Source organism: Trachinotus anak, unplaced genomic scaffold, assembly GCF_046630095.1.
Source record: "Trachinotus anak isolate AG129_WGS33_773 ecotype Australia unplaced genomic scaffold, CSIRO_AGI_Tana_v1 ptg000008l, whole genome shotgun sequence".
Lineage (NCBI taxonomy): Eukaryota > Metazoa > Chordata > Actinopteri > Carangiformes > Carangidae > Trachinotus > Trachinotus anak.
This window is the reverse complement of record NW_027273859.1, coordinates 12,619,495-12,632,405: the sequence shown is the minus strand read 5'-3', so window position 1 is coordinate 12,632,405 and position 12,911 is coordinate 12,619,495. Positions and strand designations below refer to the sequence as shown.

The 12,911-nt window shown below is 40.2% G+C and overlaps 2 protein-coding genes across 7 annotated transcripts; one reads left to right on the top strand and one right to left on the bottom strand.

Moving 5' to 3' along the window:
• Positions 1-5,921: 5,921 nt before the first annotated feature.
• wdr54 (WD repeat domain 54) lies at positions 5,922-10,113 on the bottom strand. 2 transcript variants are annotated; one of them, XM_071482676.1, is made up of 10 exons: positions 10,040-10,113; positions 9,416-9,701; positions 8,573-8,635; positions 8,277-8,343; positions 7,791-7,847; positions 7,569-7,696; positions 7,270-7,370; positions 6,783-6,945; positions 6,463-6,537; positions 5,922-6,304 (listed from the first exon to the last, which is right to left on the bottom strand). In XM_071482676.1, exons 2-10 carry the CDS (start codon positions 9,638-9,640, stop codon positions 6,173-6,175), a joined length of 1,011 nt encoding a protein of 336 aa, XP_071338777.1. In that variant the 5' UTR covers positions 9,641-9,701; positions 10,040-10,113; the 3' UTR covers positions 5,922-6,172. The 2 variants fall into 2 exon arrangements, with proteins under 2 accessions (XP_071338777.1, XP_071338776.1); XM_071482675.1 differs by lacking the exon at positions 10,040-10,113 and adding an exon at positions 9,781-9,977.
• Positions 10,043-12,610, top strand: LOC139623973 (uncharacterized protein C2orf81 homolog). 5 transcript variants are annotated; one of them, XM_071482672.1, is made up of 4 exons: positions 10,043-10,158; positions 10,549-10,801; positions 11,006-11,182; positions 11,290-12,610. In XM_071482672.1, the coding sequence occupies exons 2-4, from the start codon at positions 10,562-10,564 to the stop codon at positions 12,115-12,117; spliced, it is 1,245 nt and encodes a 414-aa protein (XP_071338773.1). In that variant the 5' UTR covers positions 10,043-10,158; positions 10,549-10,561; the 3' UTR covers positions 12,118-12,610. The 5 variants fall into 5 exon arrangements, with proteins under 5 accessions (XP_071338773.1, XP_071338770.1, XP_071338774.1 ...); XM_071482669.1 differs by having other exon boundaries at positions 10,976-11,182; XM_071482673.1 differs by having other exon boundaries at positions 11,049-11,182; positions 11,290-11,660.
• The last annotated feature ends 301 nt before the right edge of the window (positions 12,611-12,911 follow it).

Sequence of the window (12,911 nt, the reverse complement as noted above, 5' to 3'; positions counted from 1 at the left end):
ATCCGACCCTTTAACCAGATTGGCACCTAAATTTAATGGGCTCTTTCCTGGCCCGTGCCCCATCCCTCCACTAAGGGTGGTGCAAATCGGTTCAGTATTTTTTCATAATCCTGCTGACAAACAAACATACCAACAGACATGGGTGAAAACATAACCTCCTTGGCAGAGTTAATTAGAAGGGTAGTCAGAGAGTGCAGACCTCTGCCAAGGCCAATTACATATAACAACAAAATTACAACAACCTACCCCAGACTTCAGAGAAAAAAATTCAAATTCACAGTAAATTTTAATGGGTCCTTCTCAGGCCCATGCCCCCACAAACAAACCAACAAACAAACAGACAGGTCAAAACATAACCTCCCTGGCAGAGTGATGAATGATGAATAAAAGCATCCACTTGAAATAGAGCTTCCCTTGAATAGATACATTTTGTTTCACTAAAATGTCTCATCCTTGTACCGTATGTTCATAGACTGAGCAAAGCTCAGTAGACTGGGCTTTGAGCCTTGAAATCTTGAAATCTTGAACATGCCTTGAAATCCTGAATGCACTGTTTTGTTTCTTGGCTGCTGAACTTGGTGCCTGTCAACACTGAGATGATTTAATGACAATTTGTTTCACATCTGTTTTCCAGTGGTGCCCTAGATAACCTCTCTGTGACGTCTTTGCAGTGTTAGTTTGTCTGGGCTTTCTCCATAGCTGCCAATTAGGAATGGTGAGTGGACACTGATGTGAATGCCAAGTTGGTCCACTTATAAAGGCTGCATTTCTCTCTTTCAATCTCTTTCTGGCACACACACAAACACACACACACACCTATGTACACATGCAGAGAAACACACATAACCCAGTTTGTGATGGAAATGTTTATGTATTTTGAATTCAGGTTGTGCTCTGAAGACGCCCATTCATCTCTTTCATATTAACCCTATTAGCAGTCTCACTGCCAGAGCGCAATGATAAGGGTTGCCAGGATATTGCTGTTATTATTGTTGTGACTCTATTTTGAGACTCGATAACTCTCTAACCCACACACTAGAGGTAATGAGAGGGGTGTGTATGTGTGAGAAAAAGAGTGGCGCTGAATTAAAAGCAACCAAATTTTGATCAGGTTCATGATGCAGATATATTCCATTTTCCTGAGTTATATATTCAAACAAATGCCAATCTAGTCTTGTCTCACAATGAAAGTCATTATTTTTGGACGAAAAAATCTCCTTTACTGAAAGAAGGTTGTGAGATGTAGAAACAAGTTATCCCAGATCATTTCACTATATATGTTATTTTCACTAATCATATTATTATACCATATAAATAAATATTCTAATAAACCTAAACATAACACATGCACGTTAAAGGTATGAACAAACAAACATACAATCACACACCGACACACTGATTCAAATCTGAGATGAGACTGAATTTATTTGGAAGACTGTCTGCAAAATGAATCCATCATCATTTGAATGGTGCCATCTGCACATATCGCCACATACACACATAGGCATAAAAACACACAAACACGCACACACACTCAAACGTCAGCACATCAACGTCAGACAATCCAAACAGTGCCCAGTGCTAGGCAACCATGCCATCCCAGTGCAGATGGCAGGGTCTGATCATGTTTATTTTACTCTAATCTAATGCACTTAAGTCCCATTGCCTATCCATGCCTTCTAAATGACGTTACTGGGGATATGTATGCTAGTCGTGTGTGTGTATGTGTGTGTGTGTTTGTGGAGAGATCAGGAGAGACCGACTAAATGCTGTTGTATAATGCACTATACCGAAATGGTCAGTGTTCTTTTAACCCTGTTTTCACTCTGTGTTTTTTAACAACTTAAATGGCAAAATAGCAGATAAAACAATTAATGCTGGAGTCTTCTGATTCAAAGCTGCCCTGCTTTACCTTACCTGACAGCAGCAATGTATCCCTACCTCCAATATCCACCTGGGAGTAGAATATGCCCTCCCTGGCATCCAGTACAACGGTGCTATGCTCCCACTTCTGGCTCACAAAGCACTCTCCCTGTGTTGCGTGGTGTGATCCTGAATGGGGTGCTATGTGATGTCAATGAGGCTAGCTTGAAAGTAGTGGCAAGGCCACCACTGAGGTGCGGGGTTACAGTAATTCTGAGTCTGTTATGGGCCTAAATTTGCGCACAGAGAACAGGTGTAACCCTAATATCTAAGGTCACTTGGATTCAGTCACTCAAAGTGTGACTGAGTGAACAGCCTTTCCATTCTGAATCATTTCAACCCAGTCTGACAATATGGCAGTACTCGCTTATTTTTTTCATCCATGGAGCCTCCACTTCCTCACTTCTCGTGAGCCATGGTTTATGGAGAAGATTGGTATACAGTGAGTCACTCTTTACTGTATGTTGGGACATTTCCCCCAAATCAGAGGCCCACAAAGGCATGACATGTGTGGGTGTGACTTTCCATGGCACAGTGTAATGATCCGCAGAAGCTGTGGTTGCAGACGTGGGTCATTTGGCTTGGCTTAACTATAATCTATCTTGTAGCAATAGAACAGATCCACCTTACCACACCGCAATCCATTCTTTTTGTTGTTGGTGCACTGCTTGCAGATTAGATGAGCTGTCCAAGTCGTCAGGCCACTTCACTCACTCCACATTCCAATATTAATGATCATCATGATAAAAATAACAGATGGTGTTTTTACACACCCAACACCAAAACAAAATCTTTTTCAACACAAAGCAGCCATAACAGGTCCTCAGCCGTCATTAAAAACAGTCTAAACATAGCAAAACAAAATCAAATGACAGTGTGAAAACACTGATATAATGTAATGGAGGTGGCTCAAAATGATGAACTTCTAGAGAATTATCACCTGCCCTCAACTTGGGAGGCAGATGTTTTCAGTAAAAAAGCTCCAAAACTCATTGTAGACTACTTGCTCAGCACCGAACATCGAGCAGCATTTAGGGACTAAAGAACCAGATATTTCCTTCAGGAGTTGACAGGGACCAAAAACAGAGCTTAAAGACTTCAGGTGGCCAAAAAACATGACTCCAAAAGAATTCTAAGGTTTCCCCATAACTGGATGTGTAAATAAGCAACTGTTTGCTAACAATCAACTTCAAAGATGATGATGTGTCAGTGGCATGTTCACAACCTGTTTCTTGCTCCCGAGCAAGCGGCCAAAAAAATCTGTTCTTGTAGATTTAAATCAGAACATATCTCTTACAGAATAAATAAGCAAGACAATACAATGCCAGCTTTTCAATGCTACAGAATTCAGTCAGTGCTCAAAACATGATAAAAATTCAACACCCACTCCTGCATGCATGCATGTAAAAATATTATGCTATACCAAAAAATACAAATGCTATATGCTGATCACTTTCAAATGTTTTTTGCCCTAGTTCTTGTTTTCACCTCTGCGTTTGTCTGCCTTAATGCATCACTTGCCTATCAGCATCATCTGTCAGTAGTGTCAGTTTGTTAGGTCTGTCAGTTTGTAGTAACCCTCTCCTCATTTCAGTGAGTTTAAAATGGAAGATCTATTTATACAGCATATCTGCAGGTGCTGGTTTCCCAGTTTCTTCGTCAGAGAGCTTGTCTGTCTGTAGCAGCAGGCTGGAGGGGCTTTAGGCTCTTCATCCCCCCTGGTGAGGCTCTATCCCAGCAGGCTTAGCGACACAGGCCAAGGCGGCTGCCACAAGGCTGAATGGGCTTGGGATAAATTGCTCTTGGTCTCCCAGAATAATGAAGAAACACACAAACAAACAACCTAAAAGATATCCACGCTGTGGCACTCACAGAAACTCACATACAGATACAGATACACACCACGCCCGCAAACGCATAAGGTCATAACTGGCTCTGGCAGACGAACTTGTATTGTGACAATCCAGGCATGTACAGTTTGGGTTGTGCACTGAACAAACTTGTTTTGTTGGTTATTTACTTTTACTAAAAAGAATATTAGACTTTGACACATCCCTTAATAATTTGCCTTAATCATCAGCATGACAGCTTCTCTGAGGGGATAAGTCTTATTCATGTTATGGTCAAAGTTTTTCACTGTGATTTTATTGAAGTGACATATCAGACTACTGGGGGCCTTTCACTGAAGGTCTTGCAGACTCTGTTTTTGTCTTGTCACTCTCATTAATAAAAGATTTCAAAGTGTCTACTGGGGAATATGAGTAGGAAAATGTAGCTCTAATACCATTATTACTTGACACACATGCATACACAGTCCACATATAGTCACATCCATATCTGAGAACAGTTCATGTTGAGGTCTGATCTCTCCAACATTGTGTGCTCAGCTGTGTTACACCTAAGAGCCGACTATTGACAAGTATTGCAGCAGTACACAGCATGAGTGGCCCCGGGGCTGTGAATGGGACTAGAGTGTTGCAAAGCACTATTGACTGAGTTAACAAGGAATAAATTACTGCTGTTGTTTGTCTCCATGTGTTTTCCTGAGAGAGGTGATGTCATATTCTCCATCCCTACCCTCAGTCCTTCCTTTAACAAGCTCTTTTACACAGCTTTGCTTGTTTCATGTATCGCTTTTGACTGACCTTTCTCTCCGTCTGTACTGTTCCAGATAGTTATGTAATCTTAGTGTCCGTGTCATTTGGGACCTCATATTGATAGCTCAGTCCTCCACTGTCCCTCTCCAGCCAGTGCAGTTAGCCACTCCACCCCAGGCATAGGAAGCACGACACAACATGACAGACAGAAAATGATTGATTCCATAAAGACTGTGTTTGTTCATGTCATAGGGGTGCATGTTTGTGCTTTACATTTGACCCAGCCATTAGTATTAACATGACTGTCAGTTGATACCTACCAAATTTAAGTTGCATAACCTGTCATGTGTGTGTGGGTTCAAAACAATCTTGTCAGTTGATGTTATGAGGCCAAACCAGAAAGCGCCAGAACTTGGGGATTTAACACACGCTTAGCCCTAGACTGACAAACAGCACACAATTCCCAGCTGACCTGATTCTTCTTATCTTTTCATGATAAGGTGGGTGGGATTACAATGATACCTGGCTGCCTGATGTGAACTAAAAAAAAACTCATATGACCTATAATTTTTTGATATTTAGCTGAGTTGGCAAGTTTTGTTTTCAGTACAGTCATTTTCACCTCATGTCAACAGATCCTTGAAAACAGTTCCTCTGTATTTTTTGATGTTTAGTACTGCATTTGTTTTGCCCAGTTTTTCTGAAAAAGTTGTTAATGGTAGCAATTAGATTGCACTGTTTTCCAGCAAAGGCTTTTCTAGTTCTTCTGGCATTTTCATCGAAAAAGTGAGACCCTCTGTTTTTACTGTTACTAAAGCACACTATTTACCAAATTTAAATGCCTTGTTCACTATATTTTTTAAAAGGGCGTAATTAGAAAGCAGGATTAATAAATAAATCAAACACATCAAAGACACAGTTAGGAAAAAACACACTTCCCTTAAATGTAGATGTATTGGACTGTGAAAGAAAATTATAATAAAAAATTAACAAATAAAAGTAAAAATCTAATCATACATCAATGTCTGCCTCATGTCTGACTGTGGAGATAACAGGAAGACATAGGAAGGAAGATATCTATGAAATTAGCCAATACAATGAAAAGAAAATATGTCAGACCTGTGATGCACCTGCATCCTGTGTTCTGCACAAAGTATCCAATCAAAACGTGGAGTTTCATGAATAATCTGTCATCAGTCAATAACCTTTTTAACAACTCCAACCTGCCCTCCAGGAAGAGTACTTGCGCTACACTGTCACTGTCCTGCTCAAAAATAATTAACCCACAGCCCCATCTATTGGTCCTTTCATGAAGTGCAAAATTAAAACTCAGACAGCAGATTTTTTATAATAAAAGTGTTTACCGTTAATTGTTTGACACAATAATCATGTCAGAAAGCATTACAGAACATATTTTATTACTTTTTAAAGCTACATTCACATATATGTAAACATCTGTACTTAAAATATTTATATAAACTTTAACACTTTACTTTACTTTTGTTTTTTTTCGACTGTCCTTCCAACCTTTGCGGATGTCGAAACAGAAATGCAAGGAAACAACCCAAATAAGATTTGTTAAATACCTTCGTTGTTGGTGAATCACAACCCAAGATCACATTCATGCACTGACCCCCAATGAAGGGGAGGTCCTACGACTGTGTGTAGCGGATTATCTCACTCAGGTCATAGCCTGTCACTGCAAAGGCATAACCATCACCATCACAGAACTTGGCGCCACAGATTTGTGTGTCTGTCACACATTCATTGTGCAAATGGGCAACCTAAAAGGAAAAGGGGGGAAAACACAAAGTCAGGGTCTCACTGAGAGTAAGCGAAAAAAAAATTGACATAAATTAAATCTGGGGGAACCATCATGAATCTTGATTTGATTCTGGACGTATAAAGAGAACAAACTTGACTCTGTTTCAAGGTCAGTTACCTCCACGCTGTTTGTCTCTGGGGTCACAGTCAGGTGCCACACCCTGACTAGAGAATCCTCAGCAGCAGACAGAAGCTATAGCACACAGACAGATGGTCAGTTTAAAAACTGCAGTGGTATGAGATATACCCCAAAAAAAATCACTGAGAACCATCTGAACATACTAGCTAAATAAACTTAACAATTTAACTAATTATCATATTTGACTTGAAAAACAATAAATCCTGTCTTAATGTTACCTGTGTTTGCAGCTTCAAATGATAAATGTCAACACTATAAACTGTAATTTCTTTCTTGTCCTTTTGGTTTATACAACTCACCAGGCCAGAAAAGGGGGCAATGTCTAGTGAGTATATCCATCGAGCATGGGCGTTGACCTCAGCATGCAGAATCCCTGTCACTGCCTCATAGAGACGGATCTGGCCAGTGCCATAACCTGCCACCACTGTACCTTTCCACAACTTGACAGATGAGCAGCTCATACTGAAAGCAGTGAGGAAGATGGAAGATCATTGCCATTGGGGAATAAAGAAAAAAGATAATGGACATCAGATTAGAGTGAGGAGGGGAAATGAGGAAAGACAAAGGACAGTGGAAAGGAAAATAAATTAGAGTAGGTAAGAACAACAATGTATGACGATGAGACAGAGATGGAAGGGAAAGTATCAGTGGAAGAGAAGTTGAGGTTAAATAATGGAGTTTCCCCATAGGTTATTATTAGTTGGCTGTCATTACACCACTTCAATTTAGATTAGTTTTTCATTTCATACCAAAAGCGACTTAACTATAATACAAACAACTTCTTACTCAAAGCCAGGGATCTTGTTTAGCAGTTGAAATTCCTCCCCAGACTTCCAGACACACAGGTTGCCTCCATCATCTGCACTGACCAGATCAGCTATGCACTCCTGAGGAGCAGAAGATAGAAACAAAGTGAAAGGGATTATGTCAAAAAAAAAAAAAAAAGGTTGTGTATCATGTAAAATGGTAAGTTATTTAGGTTGGCTGGCATTTGTGGAAAAGTTAGAGCTATTCTATATCAACAAAAGTTCAGGTAAACAGACCACAGACAATGTACTCGCTGAACAAGCACACACACACCGTACCTGGCTACCAGAGCACTCAGAGGCCATGTCAGTGACAGACTCCTTGTGCTCCTCCAGAACCTCAGACAGAGTTATATTACTGCCTTTACTGGGAACATCAAATACGAGAATTGCACCAGTTGAAACTCCTAGAGAGAGTGAAAGAGACAAGTACACTGTAGAGTTTTGCCCTGTCTTTTCAAGATATGTAACTAAAGGAAATATATTTCACTTTGCACTTACCCACACATATATAATTCTCCCACACCGCTGATATCCCTCTAGCAAACACAGCCTGAGCTGAGACACAAATACATTCTGTGAGTGCACTAGATTGGGAATAAAACTCTCGATAAATACTTTTCTCTTACACGAGCAATGTGTGATTGCACAACTATGCATATACAGTATGAGCATGGATATAAAAGTATAAGCAAACAAACAAATCCAAAAGTATCTATGAGTAAACCTGACAAAACATAAAAATACTGTTCATGTGTACAATGTCTTCACTACCATTTGTGATTGTGTAATTTCATTATAATAACCCTGTCCACCCACCGATGTTTTTAATTCTGTTTGTGTCACGAGGATAGGTCAACTGACTTATTTCCAGGAACAACTGAGTATATTACTATTATTGTTATTGCAATTTTCATGTAAATAATTGAGATAGGTCGGTCTAAGAGTGCCTGCAGGTAAAGCACAGTTTATATGCTTTTATTTTACCTGTAGGTGTTTCTGGAGTATCCAGTGCATGCCAATACACCATGATGGAGCCATCAGATTCATACATCTAAAACAATGAATGTACACGAGAGGGAAAGGGCACACAAACATATACATTAATAATTTTGTTTGGGTTCACATTTAAAAAAAAAAACTCAACAACCCACTTCAGGCTGGGCCTCAGCACCATCATAATATACAACCGCAGGCATTATAAGTCCACAAGTAGCAGTCCGCCTCCAAACATGACGACAGTCACTGGCCGTAGAAAAAAGCAGACGCACACAAAAACTCACCTGGATGCCTTTCTGAGAGGTCACCACCAGCAGATCACGAGAGGGCAAGGCGCAAAATGCAGCCTATTAAAAAAAAAAACATAGGATTTCTTTATTTTTATGATACTAAATGTATACAGTATGCAAGAGCAAAATAATAAGAAAACAATGTTAAAATCCACCATTTCATATTTGCCAGAAACCTGCTGAAGAATGTAGTAATTAAATAAAAAAACTTCTTAACATTTTGTGTGGTGGTATTTCTTATTTTTTTATCCAACACATTGGATCAGAAGCCAGACAGTGATCTAACAATGACTTTGTACTTACTTTCACTTTAGTGTTAAAAATGTTTAAAAGTGTTTTAAGGGTGTTTGAGTCCATACTGGAGAACAGTGTTGTGTGTATTTGCTACACTTTTTTTTACACAATTCCCCAATTTTAGGACATCGTAACGGGGCAGTTACCCTAAAGACATATATACAAGGCAGCCAGTAACTTTTAAGGCTAGTCTTTGCTTTGCAGAGCATCACCAAGGAAGATAAATGTCTGTAGGTGTATATGGGTCACAAGCTTCAGCCACTAACTGACTTTAAATTAAATAAATAATTTATACTGTATGACAAGTTTATTTACATTTCGGTCAACTTGTCCAGTAACTTTCTGTCCCCTAAAATCAAGGGACTCTGTATAAATGGGGTTACAATGCCCACACTGTCATCTGATTTAAAGATATATAAGAATATGAAATGAACCTTTTTGATGTTGCTGGAGACTGGTGAAAGTACCTCAGGGAGCACACTAATATCCTTTCTCACCTGCTCTCACTGTGTGAAACAGCCAGCAGTTATACTATGGCCTGACCTGCATGATGAGCGAAGTGCTTGTCGCGACATTGGGCTCCTTGGACTGCAGCTGACGATGGGAGTAATTGAGGCCGTCCCAAGACGCGCTGACCATGTTGACCACGTTTGCATGAACCACCGTGAAATAGGTGAGCCGTCGCGGAGCAATGCGCAGGACGCCGAGGTTGTTGTACAGCGCCGACGCGCTGTTTTTGATCTGGATGCTCTTTTCCTTGTGATACATTGAGCTGTCTTCTCTTAGGAGCGCAGTTTGTTGAAAGGGCAGACGGTAATCTGGTGTCAATCTAAGACAAGAAAACAATAATGGACACCACAGTTAGATTCAAGTTTAGTTGAATTAGCGATTTAATCAAAGGCACATACCGTTATTTGACACAACGACGCTAAATACTTCACATTAGCAGCAAGCTAACTTTAGGTGTGTTAGCGAGAAGCCAACTCCAATAACACAGCGTATTATAAAAGAGGACAGTGTTACTTTTGTGTGACTAATTGCACATGCGCTTGATTTAGACTACATAACAACTGGCAGTCCCTCCATTAGCGCTGCGGTAATAGATCATTACATGTAAAGATAAAGTAGACGACGCTCTTTTCTAGCTATCGTTAGCAACAGGATTACCTCCGCGTCCTCCGCAGCCATAGAGACAACGCCACTTTACGTACTACGTCACCCTTGCGTGCCCGGTTGCTTAGCAACCGTCGACTATACGAAACACAGGATACAAAGTAAAGTGTAAGGTAAGACTTTCACTTTGTGGTTGAGTTCCTAACGTTATAACAGCGATTATTCGTAAAATATAACTTATACATGTCAGTGTTTAAAGTTACCAAAAATTCAATCATACACGTATGACTGCCTCTCGGTTTCAAAGCCCCGCGGTGAGGTTTTAAAGAGGCACACCACCGTTAATTATCTTTTGTGCCTTACCTGTACACATATTCTCATACTTTTGTTGCCATGTGATGTTGATACAGGCGAATTTTCCACTAAATACATTCTGGGCATTATAATTTTACATTACTATATATTTGTCGATAAATATACCATACTCTTAATCATCACAAACATGTTTTTGATGATGTAATTCGTGTTTTGTTTTGTTCTTCCTTCTGTCGTTTGTGTTGCAGCCTCTGAGCAAAGATGCCCCGCTCTGCAACAAAGTCCCAAGCTGACAGGAGTAGGCGTTTGTCTACCGTCCAGGTGACCACACCTCCGGTGCAGGAGCCGGAAGCGGACGATGTCATTCCTGGACGCGTAACCCGCGCCCAGTGGACGGACATGTTGATCCAGGAGGATGCAGATGAGACAGTAGGGGCGATCATGGATGAACTGTTGAGCAAGGTCATGGACGGCTGTTTGAAGGCATACATTCAAAGACAGGTAAAAATGAAATGGTCTATATGCTTTTTATTTTGATCTCGCTTCAGTGTATGATGATGTCCACCACCATCTTATTGATTACCACTCATGGGGAGACCAATACAATTATTTATCTTGCTTACATCCATTTCACATATAATACATGTATATGTAACATCCATGGTGTCCTTTAAGCTAGCACCTTTTTCCGCATCTTGGGCCAAGAGCTACCTCACACAAATTCTAGAGCAACAAATCCTGTGCCCAGATGAAGGAGAAGGACCAGATGAAGCGTCTGAAACTGAAGACTCAGAGCCTATGCCAGCAACTTCTGATGCCTGGGCTCAAGGATGTGTGCCTGTTTTCAGTGCTGCACCTCAGCCTCACCCAGTCGCACAACAGGTAGATATGTCTCTTTTGCAAGTCTTCTCTTCAAATTTCAACCTAGAGGTTGTTTGTATCAATATCTGCTGTATATCTATATCTATGTCTATATCCATTTCTAACAGGAGGCTGACATTCTTCAGGTCTCAGCACAAAAAGAGGCAAGAGTCAACCACCAATTTAATGTTAGACCTCAAACAAACAGCTCTCCAGTGCAATCTGAAAACAAAACAAGTCCCAGGGGGCCTGTCAGTAACAAGCACTGTGATGTTCGTAGTCCTCGCCCTCCACCAAAAACTGATCGAAATAAAAGGCAGCAGGTCAGTTTACCTCCTAAGCCTGTTCTAGGCAAATCGCTGCCGGTCCTGTCCAGTTCAGCAGAGAAAAAGGATGTGGAGGTGCAGGGTAAAAATAGGGTATATTCTGTTCATAACCATATGACTGGACCATTACACCAACCCATACCAAGACTTGATCCCTCCTGCCTTCCTCGACACTGCATCTTTCCTCAGTATGAGATTGTGGACAATAACTACACGAAACACAACCCCAAGAAACCAAGTGGACAATCCAAACTAGAACCAAAACATAACAAGCAGCAAACCGAACGGACAACCACACGGACACCATTAACCATTTCCAAGGATCAACCAGCAAGGTTTCAGAGGAGAAATGAGGTCTTTATGAAGAAAATGTCTCCCTCTAGAAAGGAAGGGATGGTGTTGTCTGGGTCTCTGAGGCTGGACACAATGGTTTTGGCCAAGGGTGTTTCTCTCCGGGATCCCCAGGTAGTTGAAAGTAATCCTCTCAAATTTACCCCTCCTTCCAAGTCTACGAAGCTGAGGCCGATACGAAGTGCTATATCTGTGCCACTGTTTTCAGTTGATCAGTTTACCACATGTCGACCACCTCAGGTCACCCCATTGTTTCAGTCAAATAACTGTGACAACTGATTGTAACATTAACCCATCTGTAGCTGGATTTAGATCAGAATGTGGTAAATGTTAACAAAATAAAAACAACCCTTCTAATACAAGAACATTTCCTATAATGTCCAATAAAGGCTATGTTGAGAAAGATGTTTATATACGTTTTGAAAAGATTCTCACTCAAGCCATTTTTCCATATATTTGTGAGCTAAGCTGCATTTGCAAGGCAGTGAAATTTACTGTACATTTTTAGAAATAGAACCTGATAAATTGTGAACACAAAATATTTATTGTCATTTCTTTCTTACTAATATTTATTTATATTAAGCTGTATGTAAAAATGAAGATATGGTTTCATCAATGCATCCCACTAAATAAAGCCAAGATAGAGATAGGTAGATGTAGATGTTGATAGATGTATAAAAGCTACTTAATTGTGAACCAAAGGAAATCATTTGGCACACGTAGCTGAAACCAATGTAGTCTAAAGTCCTGTAATAAATGCAACAGATTAATATTGAGGGTTTTTTTTGTTTAAATTGTTGAAGAGATGTGTTGATTCTATTCCACTGGAGGCTGTAGTTTGGGGTGCAGTTGAAATGGCAGGTGTTTCTCTTATTTTGTCCACTCCATTTATATCAATGAGGGTAGACTAACAACAGGAACACCTCTCTAATAACGTAACATAATTCAACAGCAAACTTGAGTCAACACCTCTCAGTTTTCACATGAAAACCTTCATTAAGGAAGGATTTACTGCAGGCCTGTAGTGTTAGACTGCATTAAACTGGCATATGAGTGTATGCGCATCACATGTA